The following is a 27,521-nucleotide window of genomic DNA, read 5'->3' on the forward strand; positions in this document are numbered from 1 at the left end:
CATCTAACTTACTTCTTGAGAGGTCCTCCGTCCCACACCAGCAACAAGCTAGTCGAGCACAATTTTTCTGCTGAATTCCGTCCCAGGAAATGTGTTGACCATTTTTCTAGGTAACTCTCAGAATAACAGACTATTCTCCTCTTCAGATAATGTATAAATATATATATATATATATATATATATATATATATATATATATATATATATATATATATATATATATATATATATATATATATATATATATATATATATATATATATATATATATTCCCCAAGCCAATTGTATCAGAAAAACTCTTCCTCGTCAAGGGTTCGAACAGTTTGGAGCAGCCAGGCACTCCAAACACCTTACCATATCCAGTACCATAACCACTGGACCACAACTGGTGGTCCAGTGGTTATGGTAGTCGTGAAAGGCCAGTGGGCACAGATAATTTTCATCAAATCAGTTCAATATGTGAACTGATGAAAATTATCTGAGCCACTGGCCATCGAGTGCTGTCGGGTGTTGGGTAAATAGTCTCACTACTACAAGCATTTGTGTACAGCCAGTTGTGGTCCAGTGGTTATGGTACTTGATATCCTAAGGTCAACACGACCTAGACTAGAGTCCATTACATCCAGCGGTCGACCCCACAGACGCCTTCATAAATTTTAACATGCTGTATATTCAAAACAGGAATTTTATCAAATATAAATTAAAATTATAATATATTAGCATATTGTGCATATATAGACATAGGTTAGGTTAGGTGTTTAGGTTCTGCTGGCGATTATTTGTATTTGTAGTACGTGGGTGAAGCGTACTACAAATACAAATAAATATAGCGTTGTGGTTCGAACAAAATTCGTCAGTGAAGCACTTGTTCCGGAAGTGTTCGAACGTCAACAGTTGTGAGTCGTGTGTAAACCGCTTTTCATTCATAAACAGGGGGTCTGGCGGAAGCATGGAATCACTTTTGGGTTCCATGATCGTCGTCGCCCCTAAATCAACACAACAACACTTTTGGGTCTTTGTTTGGAGGACGGGCTGGTAAAAGCTTCATCCACGTACTTCAAATACAAATAATCGCCAACAGAACCTAAAAACCTAACCTAATCAATGCCTAAATATGCACAGTATACTAATATATAACTATATTAATTTATATATGATTAATTCCCTATTTTGAATGAACAGCATGTTAAAATTTATGAATGCGTCTGTGGGGTCGACCGCTGGATGGAACTGACTTGGTCAGAGGACGGGTTGAAATTGAAATAACCACCAGCAGAAACTAGACACCTAACATAACCTACCACTAACTACACATAGAACTTTAATATTTAATAATATTAGTTTATGTGAGAACAAACTGATTTGTAATGTACAATATGTAAACAAAATTTTATTGCGACATAGGACGGCGGCTACTTTAACGAGCCTAGCCTAAGGACAGGTTGGTAAATTATTTAATTCGATAACAAGGGGTTTGGCAGCTGGATAAACGACCAATGCACCATTGTTTATGAACGTGGGCTGTAGTAATCGTGACCTTGAATGATTGAGTCATTTGTAATTTATTCGTCCAGATGGACACGTACAAGAGGCATCCCGCCAATATTCCAAAGGACACCGGAGACTGGTTCTCTCAGTGCGCATGGTTCATGGCGCATCTATCGCGCTTTAGGGCACTGTGGGTAGGTGTGGACTGCTGTCCCACAAGCCGCCACACCTGTTCTCCAATTATAACTATAATTACAGTTATAATTTATGAAATTATGATTTCAGTTTGTGAAATCATAACGTCATATACCCTTGACCTATTAATAAATCCGATAATTATAAAATACATAGCTTATTGATATCAAAGTATCAAAATTATGAGTTATTTCGGTAGTCAGTCTTCAGGGGTACCATGCAGCCACGGTAGCCTCATACTGGTGGTCCGCCAGTCTCTCCAACACCCTGGCCGCGCGCCTCGTCCCAGCAAGGTAATGTACTCTGTACATTAGTATAGTTGGTGAGTCAGGGGAATACAAGACATTATATACCTCGGTTTTCGGTGTATATACACACAGAGTTTAATTTAGTCTCGGATTATGTTCAGGACTAGAGTATACTAGTCGTTTGGTGAGTCAACTATTGTTGAAGCCTGAATAATCCTGCCGTGTTTGATAGGACTTAAGCCCAACACCAAACACTGAAACAAAGGAATAATCTATTATCCGTTTATATAATTTATATAAATAATATTAATAATAATTCATTGTGCCGGGGGACAGGAAGCCAGAGTGTATTCATATACATTTTGGCTTTTATCGAGGTCCTCCCCACCCCCCCCCCCCCTCCAAGGTCGAATTACTGACCCCGCCCAGGATGCAACCCCACAATAAGCTGACTAACTCCTGAGTACAGTACCTACTTACTGCTAGGTGAACAGAGGCATTAGGTGAAAGGAAATGTGCCCAACCATTTCTGTCCTGCCTGGAAAACGAATCCCGGAATTCTCGAGTGTGCGTAGAGAACGAACCCTACTGTACTACCGAGACACCCCCTTAAATATTATATATAATTATAATTATATATATATATATATATAATATATATATATATATATATATATATATATATATATATATATATATATATATATATATATATATATATATATATATATATATATAATATATTCAGGTGTTCATTACAGCCATTTTGCTTACAGGCAGTTACTTGAACACCTATGGGAAGCCTAGTTAAATAACAAACTTTGTTAATCGCAATCGTTGTAAAGTGTAACATCATTTAAATCATAATTTTGTTTCCTGTGATATTTTATACTATCATGTATAATATACTGGATCTTTTTCGCTAATATAAACGATTATTCTTGCCATTTTATACACCAAATCTTCATTATATTTGGCCAGCTCGTGGAACGGTCGTTTGCTTAATTAAAAATATATGTCCCGAAGCCTGTGTTTCCTCATCGGAGGGGTGGGGGGGAAGAGAAGTAAATAGTTTACTATAAATTAAGATATTGCAATTCATTTGTTACTGTGAAATAGGTTACCTTTTGCTAAGGCATGTGGGTGAGTGTGGAGAGTTGGGGAAGGAGACGGGCAAACTTGGGGAGGGCAAGAGTGGGGGTGTGTGAGCACGGGGGGGTCCCCCTCCCCCCTACCACCCTGAACCATTATAACAACGTCTCGCAGTCTAAACTTGCGGTCTTCCAGTCCATTATGCATATAATCTCTGTTATCTCCTTAATCTAACTTTCCAAAAGAGGTTTTCGTCCACATTGGGCGGCGTGAATAAAATTTTCTTCCTGTAAAACGTGGAACAAGTGACATTTTGGCCAGCAGGAAAAAGAGTGAGTGAAGACGGCACTGACTTTTCTTCTCCATCACAGCTGGTGTACCAAGCTCAGCATAGCGTTTTACCTTGCTCTCGAATAGTTGTATATTGCTTATCAAAGATGTTGTACTTTGCTCTAGAATAGTTGTTGTCTACTAATCAGCACAGATGTTGTACTTTGCTCAGCTGTTGAATTGTACTCTAATACAATTGTTGTACCTTGCTTAGCTCATCTGTTATGTCTTTCCTATCATAGGTAAAAGAATGCTTTGGTACGGCTGGTTTGCGTGCCCTGGTACGGCTGGCGCCAGTGGTTTTGAACGTTTTCTGGCTGGTTCTTCGGGCTGGGTTCTCAAAGCCGGTGTCCGGTGCCGGCTTGGCCAAGAGCTGCCGGGAGTTGCTGGAACTGATGTGTCCTTAGCTGTGGTGGGCGGCTGGCTTCTGCTCTGTCGGAGGGCACTGAATGACTTTATACATTTTAGTTGGGGGCGGGGGCGAATTTTTGGTTTTGCTACCCAGTGTTCTCTGTGTGGGGCGGGGCCGGTGCTTGTCACCCTGAGGGACTCCTGGGGCTCCCCAATCATCTGCCAGTCTGTGTGTTTATTAGCCGCGAGACACATTAGTTTCCGCTGATAAGCGGACATTCACCATTAGGCTTTGCGATTAACTCTTCACGGGCACCCCGGGACACATCCGATCCCACGATCGTCGTCAACCCCTAAATCGACAACAACACCACGTTCTACTGTTACGACCATCGACAGTCAGTAGTATTTTCGTCAATCTCCCCTGACGTGTTACTGTATTGTAGACACATTTAGAAGCGGCACTGGACGGCGAAGTCACTAGGTCCATCTAACGCCACCGATGATCCTGTACAACCGGTCGACCGACACGCCATCATTCTAATATCCCCCCCCCCTCTTTCCTCACGGGAGACATCTCCCGTCACGCAGGGTGCAGTCGCACCTCCACAGATCTCCAGAATCAGCTCTTGATACTGGTAATGGCTCAAAAGGGCCACCACTTGCGGGCTAGTCATGCCCGTACCACCTTTTGAGTGGCTTAATCTTCATCAATCAATCAATCCTCTTTCCTTGCATTCCGAAGCGGCCATGGTCCTCATGAGGGTATGAAGCGGAAGACCTACATACTGGTACCGTCTCCCACAACACCCACTCCTCTCCATGGGCCTCAAATCTCTTAGATAAAACTTTTAACAAGCGGGTGAAAGTTCTACATAAGCCGGACAGCACGTGGACGAGTGACGAGGCCCTCGTTGGCTCGCCTAAGGGAGGGAGGAAGAAAGCAGGATAGGGAAGAAAAGAGGGGATGGATCGAAAAGAATGGAGAGGAATATGGTAACTATCTAGACCAGTGGTTCCTAATATTTTTGAACTCTTTGGGGGGGAGGCCTCTTTTCTAATACTCAAAAGACCTGCGACCCCACGCCACGTTTTGATTATTGGGAAAAAAATGCCTAGTCAGGATGATCACCATTTGCTAATTCTCGATGATTCAGACATACTAGTACTCACACTTTAGGTTCCGCAACCTTCCAGAAAATATTTCGAGATCCTCTTCGGGATCGTGACCCTCCAGTTTGGAACCATTGACCTACACTACCTTCGAGGCGACTGTATAGAATGAGAAAGGAAAAGTAAAATAACCCCTGGAGGGAATTAATAGAAAAGACTAAAGCATCACTGGAAAATTTTTACAAAAGTCATCACTGAACTTGTTCAAAAACACGTTTTCTGTTCTACATTGTGTTCTGTTGCTCTTGAAGCTGTTACCCCGTGTACTCGCCAAATTGTGCTTGAGGGGGTTGAGCTCTGGCTCTTTGGGCCCGCCTCTCAACTGTCACTCAATTTATATATAATATTATTATTATAATTATAATTTTTTTTTTAGCGCTGCTCTTCCTTATGGTAAGCCTCGGCCGTCAGGCCCCTATGTGTGCATTACATTTGACTTTTTTTCTTTAAAAAGTGGTTTGGATTAATATCCTCCAAACTTGTTAAGTATTTTAAAGGTCTCGATGAGATCAGCCCTGTCATATCTGGTTTGCACTTAATACTGTAGCACTTAACCGTTCCTGGTATGAGAATTGAACTTGGTTCTGTGTTGATTTTTGTCTAGTTGTGAACTTTTTTCCAAAGCAGAAATGTCATTTTAAAGTTGAGGTCTACATGCTTGGGTACAGTAGTCCAGATGGGGGCGCTCAGTATACTTGTGCACTTCAATAGCTAATTTTCCTTTAAATCACTCGAAACATTTTTCCAGTCAGATTCATTTCCATTTAGAACGACCCTTTGCTTCCTTTGTATTAACCACCGTTTTATCCGCACGACACGACATCCATTTTAGTATTTTACCATTTATTCCACGTGTTTTTAATTTCCTTGCCAGTCTGTTTTGTTACCTTGATTTATCAAAAGTTGTATAGAATGCCTTCATCTAAACAGCTGGTTACAGTTTCCCCAAAAATTGAGCAGGTTACTAAGGCAAGATGTATTTTAACAAACCCACGTTGTGTTGATTTTAATAGATTGTGCATTGTGAAATGGTGAATGATTCCCTCCTTTAGGATTCTTTCCATGAGTTTGCAGAAATATGAAGGTAGGCTGATTAGTCAGCAGTTTCTTCTGAGTTCTTTCTGCCCTTTGGGGGATAGGGGGTGACATTTACACATTTCCAGCTTAGGGGGAACTATTTCTCGAGCCAGAGATTTCTTGAAAATGAGTTTGTGGTAAACACAGTTCTTCGGTCAGTTCCTTTGCGATTTAGGTTTGAATTACATCCACACCTAGGGCTCTAAATTCTTTTAATTTGACAGTGCTCCCTCTCACTCTCTGATACACACTCTCTCTCACACAGCACAATGGGACACAGGTGGAAGCTGAGTACCCAAATAAGACAGAGATATTAGAAAGAACTTTTTTTCAGTGTCAGTAGTTAGTAAATGGATTGCATTAGGAAGTGATGTGGTGGAGGCTGACTCCATACATAGTTTCAAATGTAGATATGATAGAGCCCAATAGGCTCGGGAATCTGTACACCAGTTGATTGACAGTTGAGAGGCGGGACCAGTGAGCCAGAGCTCAACCCCCGTAAGCACAATTAGGTGAGTACACACACCCACATATACATACATAGTAAAGCATATCATAGTAAATAGGAATAAGGAATAGTTTCTTGCCCGAAACGCTATGCGTGCTAGTAGCTATACAAGAATGTAAGAACTCTTTTTTGATATATAAATAAATAAAAAATATACATTCACGTACGCGCACCTATCCAACTTCTGAGCACACGGGTACCGAGACAAGAAACAGGCAAGGAAAGTGGAAGAAAGGCTCCGGTGTTACCTGCCAGGCACTTGAGCCACCCCTGCAAGGCTCGTTTTCTGTTGCAACACAACGTCTGTTCACTTGCTATGCCAGACTATTCTGCCAATTTTCTCAGAGAAATACTTTCAAATAAACACAATTATACAAATTTAATGAAACTATATTACTGTATTAAGTTCTACATAACTGCAAGAATATTGTAAAACTGGGAGAAAATGTGTGTAGATTATAGTGTGTGTATGTATATGGTAACTAGAGGCCACTTCACTCGGTAACAAGAACAAGACAGACGATGATAGGGAGTCCTGCCTCTCCACCGGCCCCATTTGCTCTCAGCCTCCATCACATCCCTGCTGCTGCTCTCAGCCTCCATCACATCCCTGCTGCTGCTCTCAGCCTCCATCACATCCCTGCTGCTGCTCTCAGCCTCCATCACATCCCTGCTGCTGCTCTCAGCCTCCATCACATCCCTGCTGCTGCTCTCAGCCTCCATCACATCCCTGCTGCTGCTCTCAGCCTCCATCACATCCCCGCTGCTGCTCTCAGCCTCCATCACATCCCTGCTGCTGCTCTCAGCCTCCATCACATCCCCGCTGCTGCTCTCGGCCTCCATCACATCCCTGCTGCTGCTCTCAGCCTCCATCACATCCCCGCTGCTGCTCTCAGCCTCCATCACATCCCCGCTGCTGCTCTCAGCCTCCATCACATCCCCGCTGCTGCTCTCGGCCTCCATCACATCCCCGCTGCTGCTCTCGGCCTCCATCACATCCCTGCTGCTGCTCTCAGCCTCCATCACATCCCCGCTGCTGCTCTTACATCCTTTTCATGAAAATTCAGCATTTCCCATATTTCAATACAAACCTAGCACTGTGCAAAACGAAGCCATGAGGATAATCCTCGGATGCCCCTGTACAACTAAATTACTAAACATGAGGAAGGAACTGAATATTTTATGTGTAAGTGATCGTATCACTGAAATTAATGCTTAATTGGTATCAAGATGCTTAGGCTAACCCACCCTAACCCCTGCACTGAAGCCCTCCAAGCCTTCTTCCTTGAAGGTCAGCATCCCTCCAAATGGATTACCGAAACTGCCAATGTTCTCAGAATGTATGACTTTCATCACCCCTACCAAGAGAGACAACAACAGCACTTTCCTGCCCCATGGGAGATCACTCCTTTCCAAATTACTGTCCCCCCTTTCCCACCCAAGAAGTTGATTAAAGAACAAGCCTTGCTTCGACAAGAAACGCAGTACAATGCCTTAAGCCAAATTGATGCTTTAGTCAGAGAGCGCTCCCTTTCCCAGATTATTTACACTGATGGATCCTTGCATCAGTCCTATGGTGCAGCTGGAAGTGCAGTTGTGACAGGGAGAGATGGTTCCATCTCCAATGAGTGTGGTGCGTGTCTAAGTAACTGGGCCTCCACTCTTCAAACAGAATTGGTTGCCATAATCCTTGCACTCGAGCGCGTATATGAATCCAAAGTTGACACGCTAATTGTAAGTGACTCCTTGTCATTCTTGACTGCCCTCAGCTCCCCAAGGCATAACTGTGACGTGGCCACTCTGAAGCAAGACACAGATATAGTGAAATAATCAATGATGGAGTCAGAGTTTGTCTCCTGTGGATTCCTTCCCATATTGGTCTCCGAATGTACGATAGAACTGATGAGTTGGCCAAGACTTTTGCTCGTAAAGAGGGAATTGATTACCAACTTGGACTGCCTTTGAGCAGCCTGAGGACAGCCATATCCCAGGAACATCAACTAAATTTCGGAGACCTCCGAAATTTTGGCCTCCAAATGAAATTAAATTTTTGGCCTCCACCACCACCACCACCACCACCTCACCAAATTTGTTCCAACCATCACTCACACACACACATACGTGTGTGTGTTTGTTTTTGTTTAATAGCTGGCTGCCATTGGGTGCACACTTGAGCTGCTGTACCAGAGGCAGATTGTGCTAGTACTGGAGAGAGTATTTATTTAAAGTTGCTCACAGCTATTCCTTTCATACATTTTTGCACTTCAATCACATACAGTATAATCTTTTGCTTTACACCTTGCAATTTTTCTTGGAATAAAAATAATCATGTTTGAAGGGTTCTAATAATACAACCTGAATGAGTGTTTTCTATAGATATGTATTTTATGAGAAGCACCATACACCTTGTACTATTGGATTTCATAATTGTTAATGCAGTTGTTAAAGATACATGTAATTTTTTAACATACTTAAACATGATGTTACAGTCCAGTATATTTAAAATATTTAATGGCGGTGAAATTAGTGGATAATGGCCGCATTATACAAAATATATAGCAATGCAAAAAGTAATTAAACTTTATGATCTATTGTACACTCTCCCACTTTATGTAACATAGTTTATAATAATGCATACAGTGAATAATATATTAGCTATAAAGCAGCTATCAATTGAATCGACTAACGATTTTGGTCATACTACAGATACTTTGTGGCAATTTCATACACCAGATGAAGACCTTATTATTAAGGTATATTATTCTCTCTCTCTCTCTTCTGAGGCTCTACTCGCCTAACCACCTCAGTGCACTTATATGATACAAGTAAGGTTGTTGTTGTTAAAGATTCGCTACCCGGAACAAAGCTCCAAGTAGCACGGGCTATGGTGAGCCCGTACTACAAGTAAGGGGTGACCCAGTAGTGTTTTGCTTTTTGTGTAGCAATTCAACTGTGGTATGCTTTATATTCCAAAATTTACTCCCAAAACATACTAACCATCCATTCACCACTGAAATTAATAACAGTGCACCAATGCTGGCAGAAGCTTCAACATAGTGTTAAGAATTTACCAGAAATTACAAAATAAATTATAAACATACATCCAATATTGGATAGACAACTGTGTTGATGTAAACATGAGTAAAGCAAAAGTCTAAAATAATGGGTTGATTAATGTTTGAGAATGTTACAAACAGAAATGTCAAAAGGTATTCCTGTTCCAAGATGGATGCTCATGGAAGCAAAGAAATTCAACAAGCAAATGAACAGTAGTGAGAAGTTTGTACACTGAGGGGTAGCTACAGAACTTCAAAATATACCACAGTATTAAACACAAACAACAGAGGCACTGTCCCAATACAATTGAAACTATAGTATCTCCTTTTCCTAACTCATGAAGGAACCACATACCTTCACTAGAAATCGCAGGAACACCAGTGAACTAATATCAACTTCTTGCAGCCATTTATGATGCAGTACCTCTTAAAAACTCCACTTAAAACTTTAAAAAATACAATTACTGTGGATGAACTTCAAACTTTTTTAAGTGTACTTATTTTTTATATACTTGTACTGTAATTAATTAATCAATTCATTTATCGATTGGGTCTTGAAAATTAACATCCATGACTATTTGAATTTCTGAGACCCATTGGCTCATCAGCAAAAATAATAAATTAGTCACTGTAGCTGCAATTATTTTTATATATTGTATATAGAGTATTTACTTTGTACATGGTATTCTTAATTATAAAAAAAAACCTTAAGACACCTTCAGTAAACTAGCAACAATAAGTAAAATATTTTGAAGCAAAACGTCAATTGTGATCATAGAGCTAAAAATCATAACACGGCCCCAATGCACTGACCATATGAAAACAATTGCTTTAAATATATTTTTGCCAAACCTTATTTTTACATGAATTTTTCCTCAAAAATAAAGATGTTAAAATAGTAAATCCTATAATAATGGCACTTCAGGAAATAAGTGAATTAATATTTTTTACCTTGCTTCCTTTCTTAAATAAATACAACAACAATTAATGCAGAAATTCTTGAAATTTGTAATTAAAATGACCAAATACAGATGACCTAGAAGCAACATAATATATATAAGTTAAGCATTAACATTTACATGTTAATTACATACATAAAACCTTATTGTCTTTAAATACTCAATAGCTACTCAAATTGTTTCAAAACTTATTAGGGCATATATTAAATGTAGGACATATATTAAATGCAAATCACAATAATATATATAAAACAGTAAGCTGACCAAAATTAGAGATTTAACCCTTGCACAGCTCTGCCTGTGATAGAATGGGGCTTGGGGGTGGGGGATGCGGACTGTCAAACTAAGGGTCTGGGATCTGGCCTGCCTATCATAAGAAAAGATCTAAAGGGGTTACCCAACCTATCATATAAAGGGGCTTGAGGTCTGTCCTATCTGTCAAATGAATGGGCATGGAAAGGTTGCATTGAGTGTCATACAAAGGGCCCTTCAATGTTTTTTTTTAATCATCAGGTAGTCTAGTAACTCCTATATTCAATACAGGAATTAATTCTGAAAACTGTCCCATGCTAGGAAAAATATGTAGGTTACCAGTGCCCCCACCCTCGCCTCCTCCCACTGACCTTAATAAACAGTAGTGACCATGTTCCACTGAAACCAAAAAAAATACTAATTTCATTGAACTTGGAGGATATTTGTCAGTGTTCATTGAATACACAATGTAACATTAGAAAATAAGCAAGGACAAAATTTGTGGTAGTTAAACAAATCCACAAGGGTAGTGTAGTTTAGTGTAGTTCTGTGTGTAGTGTAAGTTAGTGGTAGCTTGTGGTGAATTTGCTTTGACCACCACAATCCTGGCCTTGTGTAACCATACAATAGCCAGGAAGAATATATTTGCTTGTATTTCTGCAACTTTTATATAGAAATCTATTACATTCCTATTTGCTTTCATGCACAGAGCAGTGAGCTGTGGCCAACTTAGCTGCAGTATGAGGATTAATGAATAATATAGTGTGAAATAATAGCTAACAAACTCGCACTTAAACTCTCAATTCACTAATGTATTTTTATGTAAAGTGATAAAATACTTCAAGAGACAATATAATATTTAGATTAAAAAGTAGAATATAGGTCACAAGAGACTGACTAGTTTAAGGGCAAAGCTGAAGGAAGACATAGGTCATCATAACTGATCAAAGATGATATGTGCAGTACATGACTAATATTATTTTGGATAATATGAAAACTAGAACCAAAATTAAAAATTTAATATTATATGCTAGAGGGAAAATATAATAGACAAAAGATTTTTTATACAAGATTTTGACATCTAAAGATCATAAATCAGCAGAGTACAGTAAATTGATACCTCAGCATACATGTATCAAAGTTAACGTAATTTTGATGATACTGTACTTTTTTTTATATAAACTGCATTAAAAAATTAAAGGTACATTCTCGCTCATAAAGCTGCCATCTGGGGACTATACCATATAGCCCTAAAAAAAAAAAGTTACATTTAATTACCAAAGCTGCCATTTGTTAGGAATATGAATAATCTATCATTAAGGAGACAATCACTCGAAGTGCAAACGGTGAGTCACAGTAACGTGGCTGATAATATGATCACAAGACCACAAGTCGGAAAATGAAGAAATGACGTTTTGGCCCATCCTGGATCATTATCACAACTTTAATAGTTCAGGACGGACCGAAACGGTCATTTTTTTCATTTTCTGATGTATGGTTTGATCATCACTTGAAATGGTTTTTAAAAAGCATGTGATACCAACTTATATTTTAGCTTTATATATATTATTGATTCATCTTTTCTTACTATCTGTAGTAGTTTATGCTGAGAAACCTAATTTCCAAATAGTAATATGTTCTAACACAGTTTTCAAAGTCATTTGCATTTCAAGCAGCTATGATTTTGGGTTGAGCTATGTAAATCATCATGGAGTAAATTAGCCCAGTTTCTGTAAAAGTAATTATTTTCTCATAAAACGGAAAATTCCTTTTAATTAGCGGTGCATTAATGAGTATACAGTATTGTTAAAATGTTCTTTCCCAAGAGATAATATATTTGAGTACAGTCTTGTTCCAATGCTGTAATGTGCAGCACACACACAAAAATGCATGCCTTCATTCCAATGCTACTTGTTGTGACAACTACTTTGAAATTTCACCTTTTAAGAATCAAGTATCAAAAGTGCTTGAATTGATCACTAGATAGCTGAGGATCATAACTGGACAGAGCTTAGCTTCTCTCATGATAAGTGGGATAAACAAGAGGTTCAATTAGGGGTTATGTGAAGTGCAGTGTGGCATTATTTTAATGTTGTAAAATAAAAGTGCAACTGAAATGCTACCATCAACATTAGCGCAACAAAAAAGCAAAATTACTATATTATTCACTTCATATTTATCAAGTTATATTTCTCGGGTATATGACAAAATACATTTTATTTCTATCCATTTTAAATCGGTTGCATATGACTTAATATACTATCCAAAATGCAATTAAAAAAATTCACAAATGTTTTCTAAGCAAAATATAATCCTGTACAGTAACTGCAAATTCTAAGACTGTCCAGCACACTGCCCAGTACTAAAATATAGATACCCCCAGACTTTATGCAATATCTAGGCTACCATCTAGTCATGGGAGTTTGCAATATTTACCTAAGGGTGCTTAATTTCCTTCAAGCAATTGCTTATTTTTTTGTACCTATACTTCCCGGTGGATTATTCCCTTGTAGAGCAAGCTGGATTCTGCACCTTGCTTCCAGAGGCCTGGTACTGTATGTTGGACTAAGGCCCCATGGTCCCAGAGAATACTTAGTGGTCCCAAATCTAAGCTCATTGGTCTGAGCTGTGCTTGGGAGCTATTGCCCACCAAATGCCCACTAAAAAATGGCACTTTATTATATAAAATTCTTGATTTATACTGCACAAACCATCTTTGAATTCTCATATACATGTACATATATACAACTTCAAACTTAAAAGTTACTAAGACACTCGAGAAATATATATACACTACCCTACTATACAGACGTGTCAAAAGATTCTAGCTTTAATGATGCATATTTATACATACAAAAGTTCCATGAGAAATTGCACAACATTAGTCGGTTATATATGAACTAAAACATATTTTATGAAAAAATGTGTCATATATTTTGTTTTGGTATTCCCATTCTTAAACACTCCTATTACAGTACATATAAATTTAAAATATGCTTTTCACAAAATTATTATTAATCTACGAGGTATATAACATTGTAAACCTGTAATTAGGAGAGGCACATTTAATAATTTTTACCATTTTTTTAAATAATTCTAAAGCCAAACTTCATCTGTATTTTGTGGTTATAAACACTGACAAATTAGAACACAAAAGCCAAACAACAATCGACGACAAAAAACAAAATTTACAAATATTCTGCTTAACTAAAAATAAGTAAATTTTATTACATTATACAGTACCTGTATTTCAGTTCATAAAATATAAAAAAATTCCACTAGGCAGAGGTCTTGCTTCTACGACAGTAAGTATGCAGTAATGTTTTCATACTGTAATATAGTATTAAGCCTTTTAGGTTAAATTTATATTTAATATATCTTCTCATACTCAACATGCATGTTCATGATAATTTGGCAAATTTTGCTAAATGTAGGTAAAACTAGGCTTAATTAAGTAGTACTTGGTTCAAGCAATATGTTTATTTCAGGCAAATTTGTGCAGAGAGAGATATAAGAAAATTAGCATGAATGCTCTGTCTAATTATTGTGTGTGTTGTATTATTCATTTATTTAATTTGAATTAACTGACTTGAATTTCCATTCTAACTTTGTACTATTGTATTGTGTTTACACGATCAATACAATTTCAGCAGAATTTTGTGTTCTATATTTTATCTAATGTTTCACCATACTAATAAATAATATAATTTTAATTTATATTATACAGTACTAACATTTCTCTAAATAAAAAAATGTTACTCAGGAATTTCAACTATACTTGATCATATTTCACACAATTAAAAAAACTTACTTTTAAGCACAAGACTTCAAATCAAAATCCTTTAAACATCTTATCAGATGAGAAGTGGATGAATGTGTACCAACAACTAAAGATAAAATATATCTTAAACATTTTGGCACTAATGTCACCCAAAAATATACTGTATAGTATACAGTACTGTACATGAAATGCATAGACATGAACACAATTGATATCTGGGATCACAAAACAAATAAATGCTTACATCATTGGTTGAACATCCTGAGCACTGCAGGAGTGTGTGTGTGTGTGTTTGAATGAGTGATATGAAAATGGGAGAGAAACAACAGAGGAGAATGTTGGTATCAGTATAGGGGCAACATCTTGAAATAAATGGAGGAGGAGGATTGGATTCCTCATTGTCAGGCACAGGAAGTCTGTTTGTTAGGTTCAAGTACCCCCTATACCAATGACCGACTTTTTCCAGGATTCAGCCCACAAAGTTTCCTAACTCCTGGGTACCTATTTACTTTTATGTGAACTGAGGGATAAGGAAATGTAGTCAAACATCTCCATCCTGTGCAGGGAACCTAACACTGGACCTCTTGGTTGTGAACGACTGTGGGTATATATGGTAAGGAAGACTGTGAAGTGTGTAACTCTTGGGTACAATGAATGATACAACTTTGGGGCAATATGAATGGGATTTCATTGGGGTACTAAGAATGTATAACTTTTGGGCATTTCATATATATATATATATATGAAAGAAAAGGACTTAAGTGTGGTATGAATATGTAATTGTAAATTTGTATGTACAGTATATATATGAATTATCATTGTATATACATTGTAAATTATTTATATTTATGGGGAATACCTTACCAAGAACAGAGGACAAACTAGCAAGGCTATAATCAATTAGTCCTCCATCCAGTCACTAACTAGACCCAACAGTACTGTACTTAACTTGACTGAGCACCAGCCACATCATCCACGGTGCTACATATATACACATGCTAAAATTGGATCCAATAAGCATATCCAGAAGGAATCACAACTGTTGTTATCAAACTGATCACAAAAACTGTCTGCAAAACAACTTATTAAAGCTATAAAATATGTGCACAACCCATGCCATATTTAAAAGCACATTCCAGTAAAGTCTGATACAAAGACATAATTTCTGACATAGTTTTTAACAAAATTAAACACTTTATAATTCCAACAAAGAAAACACTTGAAAGTTGGCACCTGAAATTGTGATCTAAGTTTTGCCCTGCTAAGCCCATTGCTTGCGAAAGATACTTTCATCATCTAGACGTTTGGCTTTGTGTTCACCTCGGCTACAACCTTGATTCTGAAAATATTTCATCAACATTAAATGCAAGAAAACATTTTGTAAATTTATGGTATGAAAATGGCTTTAAGAGAGATAAAAATATAAGCATTGAAAATATTGAAAAAGCTGCTTTCTGAGTGGTCCCTCAGTTGCTGGCCAAGTCATGTACCCTATGATCCACTTGGGGCACAAAAAGATGGCCACACTTTCTTTTTTAACTTTCCCCTCACCATGGCAGGGATCATTATTAATGGTGCTGCCAAGTAATTTGAAGAGGAAAGACATGGAGTGAAAATACTTTATCCACCACCAAAAGACCAGCTCATTATTTGAAAACAGAAAATCTGAACTCTCCAGCCTCCCTGCAAGCGACATATTTTATTCTACAGCAAAAGCAAATTATTGCTCTGCTAACTACTGAATACCCCACTAGCCCAGTCACCACTAGATGGTAACATACTATGTCAGCACGGTCAGGGAAGCCAGCAGCCATTCATTCAACATGACTATACAGTAGCACTATAGTTCACACTTTCAATGTTGCAAGTCAGACTCTTGCATACTGCATCTTTCCATAACATGCCATTCATTTTCAGTTATTATCTTATAGTAAAGTGTTCAACTATTCGGCATATTGTGTAGTATCTTTCTCAATCTCAAAGACGTGTCAGCTGCATTGCTCATGTAACAACCTCACACCTTTATTACTGTCACCTAGATACCTAAGGCATTATTGTATCACCTCCAAGCACAATTCCTAAACCAGTACTGCTTTCAGTTAGATATAAAACTTCCCTCTCTCTTTTTATATATTTTATCACAATGGTTTTTCCCCTACATTATTGGTTTCTACCCATACCTTTTCTTCTTGGCACTAGATATTTTTAAACCTAATATGCATATATTCTTCCTACAGCCAAACATTCCTGAATATGCCCATTATTATATGTGTTTCCTCTACAGATATTAAATTATAAGGTCTGTTTTCTATAATATGCCACATCCATCCTTTCAACAATCAATCTAAACCACCAATTTGTTCTAATGAAACTAAAAGAAAAACACTGCATTGTATATCAATACTGTACCTGTTAATATCGGGGATGTTCCTGCATTCCTCTTGATAAGAAATTCCATTCCTTCTCAACAAGTCTTGGAGAGTTTTAATATAGACATCCTGGGCATAGCTGTATGTACGGTATCTTGCCACTTCTTGCTCAGCTAAGTATCGATTCTGCTGTTCCTCAAACAATCTCTTTTCCCCTGCTCTCTTAACTTGTAATACCATTGCTATATAAAATGATTTAGAGTTAGAAAGCATAGTGCATTGTTGGGATATTAATGTGCATCACTGCCTTGTTTCAATATGAAACTTATCTTAATACTGATAAATAAATTCTATTAATTTTAAGTCGGTATGAAGCTTTCTCAAAATTTGCAAACTGTAAATTCTTGAAATACAATTCAAAAGAAAAAATGACTTGGTCCAAAAGTTTCAAGGTAGTAACTCAAATTGACACAATTCGGAACATCTACTGGTATTATGATGCGTTACTGCCTAATTGAAATTACCTAAGTGTAGTTACAGGATGAGAGTTATGTTCATTGTCTTAGCATTGTCCTCGAACATGTTCATATAAATCCGTATCACTTCAGGTAGAATCATTTATAGACAAAGAATATTACTGGTGCCAGTAATGAGCCTTGTGGGACTCCATATGTGACAGTCCTCGTGATACACTGCCTTTTACCACTGCTCTCTGCTTTTCCATATGTCTATCAGGTTTCCTGTTTGTAAATATACCTGGAAAATTATCTGCAGTGGGTACTAAGCTCAACTATGCATTCTCTAAGAAGCCACAGTGAAATTATCCAAGCAATTTCTTTACGTCATTTGTAGACACATTTATATGCTCTAAAATCTGTAGAGTACCTTGTGCTGTGACAGGCTCATTTTATACCACCAAAATTACTCATTTAGGATTTTGAACACTTCCTTTTCAGTCTCTTCGAATATGTTGCTCATGTTAATCTCTGGATTTAGTCCTCTGTGTAGAATTTACTTTAAATTAATTTATAAAATAAACTGGGCTCTGTTTATAATTTGTTTGTTATCCCTGTTTAAAGTTTTCATTTTCTTTTTTTGTATTGCTGAAATGTTTGCTGTTTAGGCCTCTTTCTGTACTGATTCCATTTCTCTCTCTTAGACACTGGTCCCTCTCAATTTCTGTTGAACCAAACTTGTTTTCCACTTCTGGGTCTCTATTTTGGAGATGAATTTTTAAGTGCCTTCATTATAAATCCCTGGGTTGTTGATCCCTGGGTTACAAGTTTGCATCCCAGAAACACTCTGTGCCTGATATGTATATTCGTCTCTACTGTGTCTGTCGTCATGGGTACCTGATCAACCAGGCTGTGACTCATACGTCAGGCTGCGAGCTGCCGCGTCCAACAGCCTGGTTGATCAGTCCGGCAACCAGGAGGCCTGGTCGACGACCGGGCCGCGGGGACGCTAAGCCCCAGAAGCACCTCAAGGTAACCTCAAGGTATGGGTCTTCTCTGATGTTTCACTTGCCTAGCTATGGCAATGGCATCTCTTTATCTGTGAGCCCTAGTGCTTGGTGCTCATCTGGATTCTGTATCTCACCATGCACTGCATGATTTTGAGCGATTCAGGTGTTTTCCTGTGCTTCTAAAACTTACCAGTAATTGTTTTTCCATATACTGTACAGTATTGCATTAAGTTAACCTAGCTCTGCACAAATTCTTTTGGTTCATATTTTTTCCAGTAACATAACCTTTGCAAGTTCATGAGTCAATATCATAATACAGTGCTATAATAATGTACTGCATATGAACTGTGGAATATTCTACATTGCAAATAGTAATGTTTCAAGAAAGTTTATTTACTTTCCTATTCAATACATGGTATGATATTTTATAAAATAGATTATAAGAATATGCAAGAAACGATACCAAATAGTATCTAGTCAATCAAGTTGAGTCTTACCATTCTGAATACGAGCAACTCTCCACAGCCGCAGGACTATAATAAGTCCAACCCCAGTGTGGGCATCATGAGCGTGCAAGTAAACACCATCAAGGCACAAAGCAACAATAACTACAATGGCATCAAATACATCTCCCTGTAAAAGACATAAACCTTTCGATATAATTTTTTTTTATGTAGTATTCATGGAACGTCTATTTTATCTGCTATACCTTAACAAAATAACAAGAACTTGACAATTTTAAGACTTTATAATAACTTTAAAGACTCCTAGTAATTACCTAGTCACTACTCTGCCTATCACTAGATGCCAGCACTACCAAAATAGTCAAAGGAGCAGAGCTAAAAAGGTGGGAAAGTGAGCAACCAAAGTTCTTGGGAATGAGCATATCATTGCTCCCTGAAGCACCTTCCCACAGTAAAGGCCACCACAAGAAAGATGCCAAAGGCAAAATAGAAATGAGGAAAAGCTCCCTCAAAACATAAAACAAAGATAATCGAGGATACAGGGAGGTGAAGCACAAAGCCAAGAGACTAACACAACCAGATATCCAAAGGAGCACAGAGACCTTGAGTACAGGAAGAACTTACAGTAAAATAGCATGAAAACTGACTCAGGCCAGGAAAATTGGACCAAATGAAACCTGGGTTAGTAAATGAGAAAACACCAGCAGGAAATCAACCAGAGGGCAACAGCAGCTGATAGAGAACAAAATGCGCAAGCCCTATGGTGAGAAACGACCAGTGAATGGGACCAGGCCTGCACCTGGAGAGTGAAAACCCCCAAAAGAGAACATAGTGGATGCCTCTTTCTTGGTTACAGTGAAAACCATCACTGTATCAAAGAAGGCAATCCACTCAGAAGAGCCCAGAATGCCCACCACAAGGTAGGGAAACCAGCAACAATGGGCACAAGCCGAGGAAGTACATAACCACCAATACAGACTTGCCAAGAAGAAATACCACAGGCCAAATGTGCCACCCTTTAAAATTGGAAAAGCACAAATAGTGAGGAAGCATGTACAGTCAGATACCTATATGGCCAATAATCATAGAGGGACAGAACAGAACAGAGCAGGGCAGCAGTGGCACCACCTTGCAGAGCATGGGCACCCACACTGAGATCTGGAACACCAAACCTAGGTTGTTAGGGTACATATCTGGATGCCTGTAAAAGCTGGTGGAGGGGGAACATGGTACTCCCCTACTGGTTAAAAAGTAAAACTTGATAAACCATCCACAGGGAGAGTGGGACACGCCCTAGAGAACCAAGAAACACACTTGCAGAACCAGACACAAGAAACCCTGAGGAATATCTTTTAAGAACTGCAGGGAATATTTGCTGGAATTCAAGTGCTGGATCAACACCCTTTCTTTCCCCTTGCCAAATGACAAAGGGAAAAAAGGTCTGGCCTCACATTAGACCTGGAACAAAAATCCCATTGCAACCAGAGCAAACATTGAAATGGCCATTAACCAACCCATCCTCAAACCAAGTCCATTCCATCCAGTGGTCGACTCCGAAGACGCATTCATAATTTTTTTATATGCTGTTCATTCAAAACAGGAATGTTCTCATTTTCTCAAATATAAATTAATATTACTGTATTTTATATTACCATATTGTACATATATTTTGATTAGGCTAGGAGTTTAGGTTCTGTTGGTGATAATTTGTATTTGTAGTATGCAGGTGAAGCGTTTACAGCATTGTGATTCGAACAAAATTTGTTGGTGAAGCACTTGTTCCGGAAGTGTTTGAACGTCATCAGTTGCGTGTCGTGTGAAAACAGTTTTTCATTCATAAACGGGGCTTGGCGGGTGCATGGAATGGACTTTGGGTTTTTGGAGGACGGGCTGCATTAACAAGGCATCATAAATGCTCAAGGATAGGATAAGAAGCACCTTTCCCAAATATGAAGGGGAAAACGTGAAGCACCGATCCAATGCACAGCCTACATGAAAGAATACCTTGTGAGAGGAAGAATGGGGAGGGCAAAGGCAGTGGTGGTGCCAGTTTTCAAAAAACAGACAACAGGAGTCCAAATAGCAGTAATCTAGCGTTAGTAGGAACTGCAAAAAGCAAAGGATACTGGAAATATCAAAACCTTTAAGGTCAAACAAACCCCAGGTGATGAACTGACTCTGTGCAAAACTCTGAAGGGAACACAAATCCTAATACATCCTGAAAAAAAAGAAGGGAACCCCAAACCCCTCACTAGTCAACATAGGACCACAAGTCCAAGTTACAGTGGCAGATGCAAGCAGGAAGAGCGGATCTGTCCTTACAGATCCTTGCAGATCTGTCGGTTACTCTGACCCAAAGCAAAGCACACAAGGATCATATCAAACCTGCACTATGAAAAAAGCTGCCTCTGTTGCATCTTGCATTCCTAACTGGAAACAAAATCACTATGCTACCAATGTCGAGAAGACACATGGATACCCACACATAAGAAGTCAATGGTTAATTAACAGAGGCTGGGTGTGCTATGTAGTACATAGTATATAGACTGGGTGCAGATTGCAGACTGGGTCATCCAGCTGATCCAGTTTGATCATCAGGGGATGATCAGAATAGAAACAATTTATCAATTGCTAGTTTGTAGTGATAATTGGGTATCCTGGTGATTCCAATTATTAAAAAACATATTTAGCAATAGGGTTTCTGACTTTGTATTGTAATAAGTAGTGTGTAGAATTAGCTCCACCATCTTACCTAACCTAATTATGTGTCCAACCCATTTGAAAAGATATTTGTCAATCTACCATTAGAGTCTGGCATGTGAAATAAACCCTAAGTAGACTACATACCATAGTTAGGTTACATACAATTGTTAGGGTTGTAATTCAGGAAGCGTTTAAGGGTGACCAGACTCGGAAAGCTGATCAATGTTATTACAGTACTCTAAATTATTGATCACATTTTTGTTTTTTTTTTAATTAAAAAGTACTGTATATACTGTAATGTACATATTTTTATTACCTTATGTGTGAAGAAATCAAATTGGTAAGCATATATCTTCAGTCCTATCTCAACAATGAAGAGTGCTAAGACACTGAGGGAGAGTGTGTGCAGAAAAAATGGTATGGATGAAGGAGTACCATTCATCTCTAGGTCCAGTAATAGTTCTGTGATGACCAGCATTGTATCCACCACCACCAGAGCGACCACAAGTACCTAGAACATTTTCCAGAAAATTACTCCTAAGAATGGAACATAATATACAAGTAATGTTTGATAAATCAAGAGAATGATCTCTCTCTCAAATGTTGTACTGTATGTAGCAACTTTGTTAAACTCGAGCATTCCGCTATTTAGAATTACTGTACTGTACATTAAGTTAAATTTACATAAGATATGAAAGTAAGGGACAATGAAATGCAAATTCAATAAGCAAGAAAGGATTTGCTTAATTAAGTGGAGGAGTGAACAAACAGGCAGATGGATGCTATCAAAATTTATGAATATACAGTGCTGTATTTTGTTAATGAAAGAGTAGTACAGTAGTAATATAATAATAATAATAATGGTCAATTACAGTAGTTGTGACAGCAGTAAAGGCATAACCTGTTATGAGGGGTAGAAATTATGCATTCCAGGAAATGGGATTAATAACTGAATCAAGCAACAGTGTACTGTACAAGACAATTATAGGTTACACACAACAAGATACATTTCTGACATTGTAATTTATTACCTATAACCAACATATTAGAGATTCACTATGACGATTTAGAAATAATACAGCTGGTAAACAGGATTTTATAATGTAATACTGTACTATAAACAAATTCATAAAAACCATAAATACAGTAAGTTAAAATGTTCACCCTCACTAGTACTTGGTGCAACCCTGAACACAACAGCATTAGAAGAAAGGATGGGAGTTACTGGCACAAAGATGTACCAGCTTGTAGTTTCTCCCCCTTAAGTGACATGTTTATCCTTAGGCACTCTGATTTCACTGTTCAGTGGCTTCATATAGGAATGATACTTTTTTGTGTGCTTGGATACAATCATTGTGCGTTCAGATTTTGTAACTGGGCAATGTTACTGAATTATCTCCATGCTGATTTGGATGATTTTCTTCCTAAGTTTTATCTATAACTTTTACTCAGTTCATTCGGACTTGGTTCCAAGCCATGGTATTTATTACTGCTGGATACATGTACATTTGGTCACCATGTGACCTATGAGTGTGTGTGATTCATTCTACTATCCCAGGTCTTTTCTGACTGTGGTCTTGTGGCTAAATATAGGGATTGGCATAATTCCAATTTATGCAGCATTCTAGGGTGTTGTATAGTGTTTTCTATCCTGATAGCCATTCTGCTGCTTTCAGCATCCTTCCTGTTGGATGCAAGGCCACTTTGACCCTAAGATGTTTCCTATCTGGCAGGTGTGGATAGTGTCCCTGCTCAACCTTAGTCTCAGAAGTCACTTTAGGTCTCAATTCTTATCTGATGTGGGATCTTTGCAGCTGCCTTTCTTCTTTAAAAAGGATCTGGATGATCTGGTCCAATTGACAAGTTTATCATGACCACAAGACTAAAACGGTGCGCTTCTTTTTCCCTTGTTCCGAGTGCCTAGATTGTTTCCATGGTGGCCAGGAAGCACCCAGTTTCCCTTTCTATTGTGTTATCTAAAAAGGTTCAATCTTCACTTAGGGGGTGATTTTGGAGTCTGAGTTTTCATTACCCACTCCACAGGATAGTGTTTTCAAATGCCCCGAATCACCACTGAAGCTGTCTGCTTCCTTAATTTTAGTCAGTGAAGAGTAACTATTTTCTTCCTAGGGAGAGTCAGAGGCTTCTTTAGAATGACTTCCTCCTTTTGGTATTGCTGGAGTAGGAATGTACTTTCTGGCTAGACTCGGCAGCTGACCCTTTTTCTCTCTGGTGGAGGAGGATGTTCAGTCAAAGGTGTTGAAGGGGGAGGGGATGGCCTGCTTTTTTATTTCACCTTTCTTAGGTTCTGTTGAGCAGGCTGGATGGCATAACTAGGTTTGGGAACTTCTGTAACCCTATGCCCAATTTGTCTGCCTCAAGTTCGGTTCATTATGTCCACTAAGGATACTAATGCACTAGTGCTTCACAGGTTCCTTTTAGTGGTTCCCTTACCCCAGTATGACAGTAGATATATTTGAAAAGCTTCTGCTACACTGGAGCATAAATGTCTGTCTGCCCTAGCTTTTTTGCCCGAAACGCATTGCGTAATAGTGGCTTTAGGCATTGTATGTACTAGCTCTATCTATATATCAATCCATTAATGTAACATCACTTGTATGTATGTACCTTACCTGAATAAACATATTTATTTATTTATTTATTAGCTGTGTCTGGTTGTGTCCTAGGAATGAATGTGACATTGCCTTAGGGGAACAATCAAGTGTTACAGCTCACAAGTAAAGTAGTGTTATTTTTCAACTAATGTTACCCACTATGTAAATATGGCTGGCTTATGTTTATTTCATAGCATCCCTGTAGCAGTAACAAAGGTGTACTGGTATACTCAAATGGTAACCAAGTTACATAGAAAAATATGACAATGTAAAGCATTAGTTGGGACAACCTCATAACAGAATGCCAGGCAAGTACTGATAATATGGAAATTATCAGGAAAAAATTATACTTCATACCTTATTCCCAAAACAGACTCTGGGATTACATCACTCAAAAGATATACCATACAAGTATATTATCTTGTAAGAAATGGATGTTTATGCTTTAACAAACCTATTGCCAGGGATAGCTTGACTTTGATATATAATTACCTGACAACGAGTAGAGCGAATAAAATGTTGTAACTGTTGTCTCACAGAAGTTCGTGATCTAAGGGCAATGCCATCTGAAGACATCGAATCAAGACTGTGAGTATCCTGCAGTCCCCGAGGAACGTTGTCTTCAGTGCCTCCTTCACTATCCAAATTAATTTTGTTTCTGTCCATAATGTTCCTGAGGATAAAATAAATTTAACACACCCCATAAATTCAGATATACAATGTAACAATATTTTCATTTCCACATACAGCATCAAAGTTTAATCTTCATTTCAACATAAAATTAATGTTATTCATTTCAAGCTCCTTGAGCCTGCATTTAGCATTTTGATTAACTACAACCAAAGATTTTTCTCAAGAAATGCTGCAATCACTTCCTAAATTTATGCACTGTATACTTATGTATGCTCCACTTCTTCGCTTATGTAGTTAAATTCTGTATTGCAGTCACAGGCTACCGTATAATATTTTATAATTTATTTTATTTGTATATAGTTCTGTAATTTAGTGCATACATTATAATTAACATAAAGGTCAGAATCTTCAACAATGGGTCCAAGCTAGATAAATTTTATTTTAGAATGCACAGAGGGAAGTATAGGAAGTCCCCTACTTACCATGGGCTTGTGTATTTAATTTTTATCCGTAAGTTGATCAGTCGGGACTCGGACCAACATTTCCAACAGACTCGACTATATAAATTGGAGAAAGGTTCCCAAAGTACTGTACAAATAATTGGCATACAGTACTGTACTTAATTCTTTTTTAAATTCTGTACTGTAAATTGTAAATGATGATGAATAAGTACTAGTTTTATTTACAGTACTGTATATTGAATGTACACACAAATTGTTACAAAACCCACTGACCTTTTTTTTAAATACAAATAATAAAAAGTTTGTCTTTATATAATAAATGTTTATTATTTTTATATGTAACCTGTAAAACTTGGCCCAGATTTCAGTTATTTTTGTTTGCTAAATATAGGAAGCAAATGTGGGTGATTGTAAGCTTTCTACTGCTGCCCACGGGATGGGAAGGGGGGGGGGGGGGACGGTTTACAGGATAACCATATAAATTATGAGACTAGCTCTTCACATACATAAGGAAAGGAAAACACAGGAAAAAAAAGTGATTCAATTGTATAAATCTGGTGAACCCCCTATTTGGTTTACTGTTGGTTTACTGATTTGATTACAAGCATGGAGACCTTATCTTCAAAAGGGCATAGCTGCTCTGGAGAAAGTGCAACACCGAGCAACAAAAATAATTCCAGAGCTAAGTTAACTCACTAGGAACAGTTGAGGGCCACAGCGCTAACAACACTGCAAACTAGGCATGACAGGGCAGATCTCATTAGAACTTTTAAAATACTGAATAATTTGGAGGATGCTGATCTGGACAATTTCTTCAAAAGGTCAGATGTAACACAAACCAGAAGCAACAGGTTCAAGCTCAACAAGCCACATTGTAGGACTGAGAACAGGAGATGCTGTTTCACCCACAGGGTTATAAACCCATGGAACTGCCTACTCGCCAAAGCCATGACAAAACTGTTTGATTTTAAAATCCAATTGGAAAAGATCATCAGGGCAACTGGGGGGGACCTTTGACAAGCTGCCAGCTTCCTGGCCTCATCAAGGCTGCTAAAGTGTTAGTGGCCTTCAGGTAAATTCAAGTAATGTGCTTAATTTAGAGATTGTACATGTGGTTGGTCTGAATCCATTGTTGATGAGGCAACGTATATTAAATATTGTAACTAGCTCATCAACCTGCTCAGCTAAATGAATTTTGGAGTTCAGTTCCTGAGCCCATTAAAGGCCCCTGTAATTTATCCCTTTCCATTGCCGCCCATAGGATGATTATGGGGTGCATAATACATGAACAAAACAAAACCTGTCGTTAAGTCACTATCTTCATTTTTAAGGCAATACATTCTTTAGTGTCAGTTCATGTACTATATACTGTAATTCCTAGTGGGAACTGCTCTGCCTTTCCCGAGTAGGGCGCCTTGATATTGAAATTGAAATAAGTTTATTGAGGTAAAATACACACAAAGGGATGAGGTAGCTCAAGCTATTCTCACCCCGTTCAGTACATCGTGTTAATACATACATATACACACATTACAAGCAATAAACGTATTACCGAACATTCTGAGAGATAAATATATACATTTCCTTGGGGCGCCTTTGTCCAAGATTTGGTCAGGTTCTTCCCACAGGAAAGTGCGTCCCAGACCAATGTACCAGTGTCTGTGCAGCATTAATTTACATATGCTTTCTAACAAAGTTCTTGGGTCGGACTCTGTCGAATCAGTAACGCTTTACTTGTTTAATGATAAAAAAAACAAGACAAAGCAAACCGTTCAAGACGAATAAATTGGTACCCATCATGTGTTAGCCAGCCTCCAGACATTTATAATTGAATATTTAATGATCGTTTATTTCCTAGTTGATCGTAGCACGTAAACCATATCATACCACATTGTTACTATATATGTTATGTTACTGTATGAGTGTCATGCCCATAGCTATCTGAATACGTACCTGCGTCCTGCGTACACATAAATTCCTGAGATGAATACGCTCTTACGCAGCTGTGGTCTTAGAGCGCCTCGGGGCCTGCTGGCCTTCACACCTTGTATAATACAATGTATCCTCTCACTTCTCAATATTATACCCTCATTTATCTCATATTTACGTATCTAAAGGTAAATTATTTGCTTGTTTGTTGAAAAAGGAAGTTTTTATTAATTAAAAGAATATTCTTTTGCAAATAATAGACTAAAGGTCCGTCTCACTCAACGTTTTTAGCAGTAAGAACTGTGTCGATGACGTCATGGTGGAGCACTTTGCATGTAAACAACTGATGGTGATGCCAGCCCGGGCTCCCT

At 38.1% G+C, this 27,521-nt stretch overlaps 1 protein-coding gene across 1 annotated transcript; it reads right to left on the reverse strand.

Moving 5' to 3' along the window:
• Positions 1-8,823: 8,823 nt before the first annotated feature.
• On the reverse strand, positions 8,824-27,385 carry LOC123770292 (voltage-gated hydrogen channel 1). Its single transcript, XM_045762000.2, has 6 exons — positions 27,175-27,385; positions 24,620-24,800; positions 21,829-22,023; positions 18,843-18,978; positions 16,921-17,122; positions 8,824-15,850 (listed from the first exon to the last, which is right to left on the reverse strand). Exons 2-6 carry the CDS (start codon positions 24,791-24,793, stop codon positions 15,808-15,810), a joined length of 750 nt encoding a protein of 249 aa, XP_045617956.1. The 5' UTR covers positions 24,794-24,800; positions 27,175-27,385; the 3' UTR covers positions 8,824-15,807.
• Positions 27,386-27,521: the final 136 nt, after the last annotated feature.

Source organism: Procambarus clarkii, chromosome 42 (genome assembly GCF_040958095.1).
Source record: "Procambarus clarkii isolate CNS0578487 chromosome 42, FALCON_Pclarkii_2.0, whole genome shotgun sequence".
In the NCBI taxonomy this organism is placed as follows: Eukaryota; Metazoa; Arthropoda; class Malacostraca; order Decapoda; family Cambaridae; genus Procambarus; species Procambarus clarkii.

Bases quoted from the DNA above. Each gene is read 5' to 3' on its own strand.
- LOC123770292 (XM_045762000.2), bottom strand. From the start codon at position 24,793: ATGGACAGAAACAAAATTAATTTGGATAGTGAAGGAGGCACTGAAGAC. The intron at 17,123-18,842 runs GTAAGACTCAAC...CATTTTATATAG, and splicing joins AGTTGCTCGTATTCAGAATG to CAATGGTATTACAAGTTAAG. The intron at 15,851-16,920 runs GTACAGTATTGA...AAATATTTTCAG, and splicing joins AACATCCCCGATATTAACAG to AATCAAGGTTGTAGCCGAGG.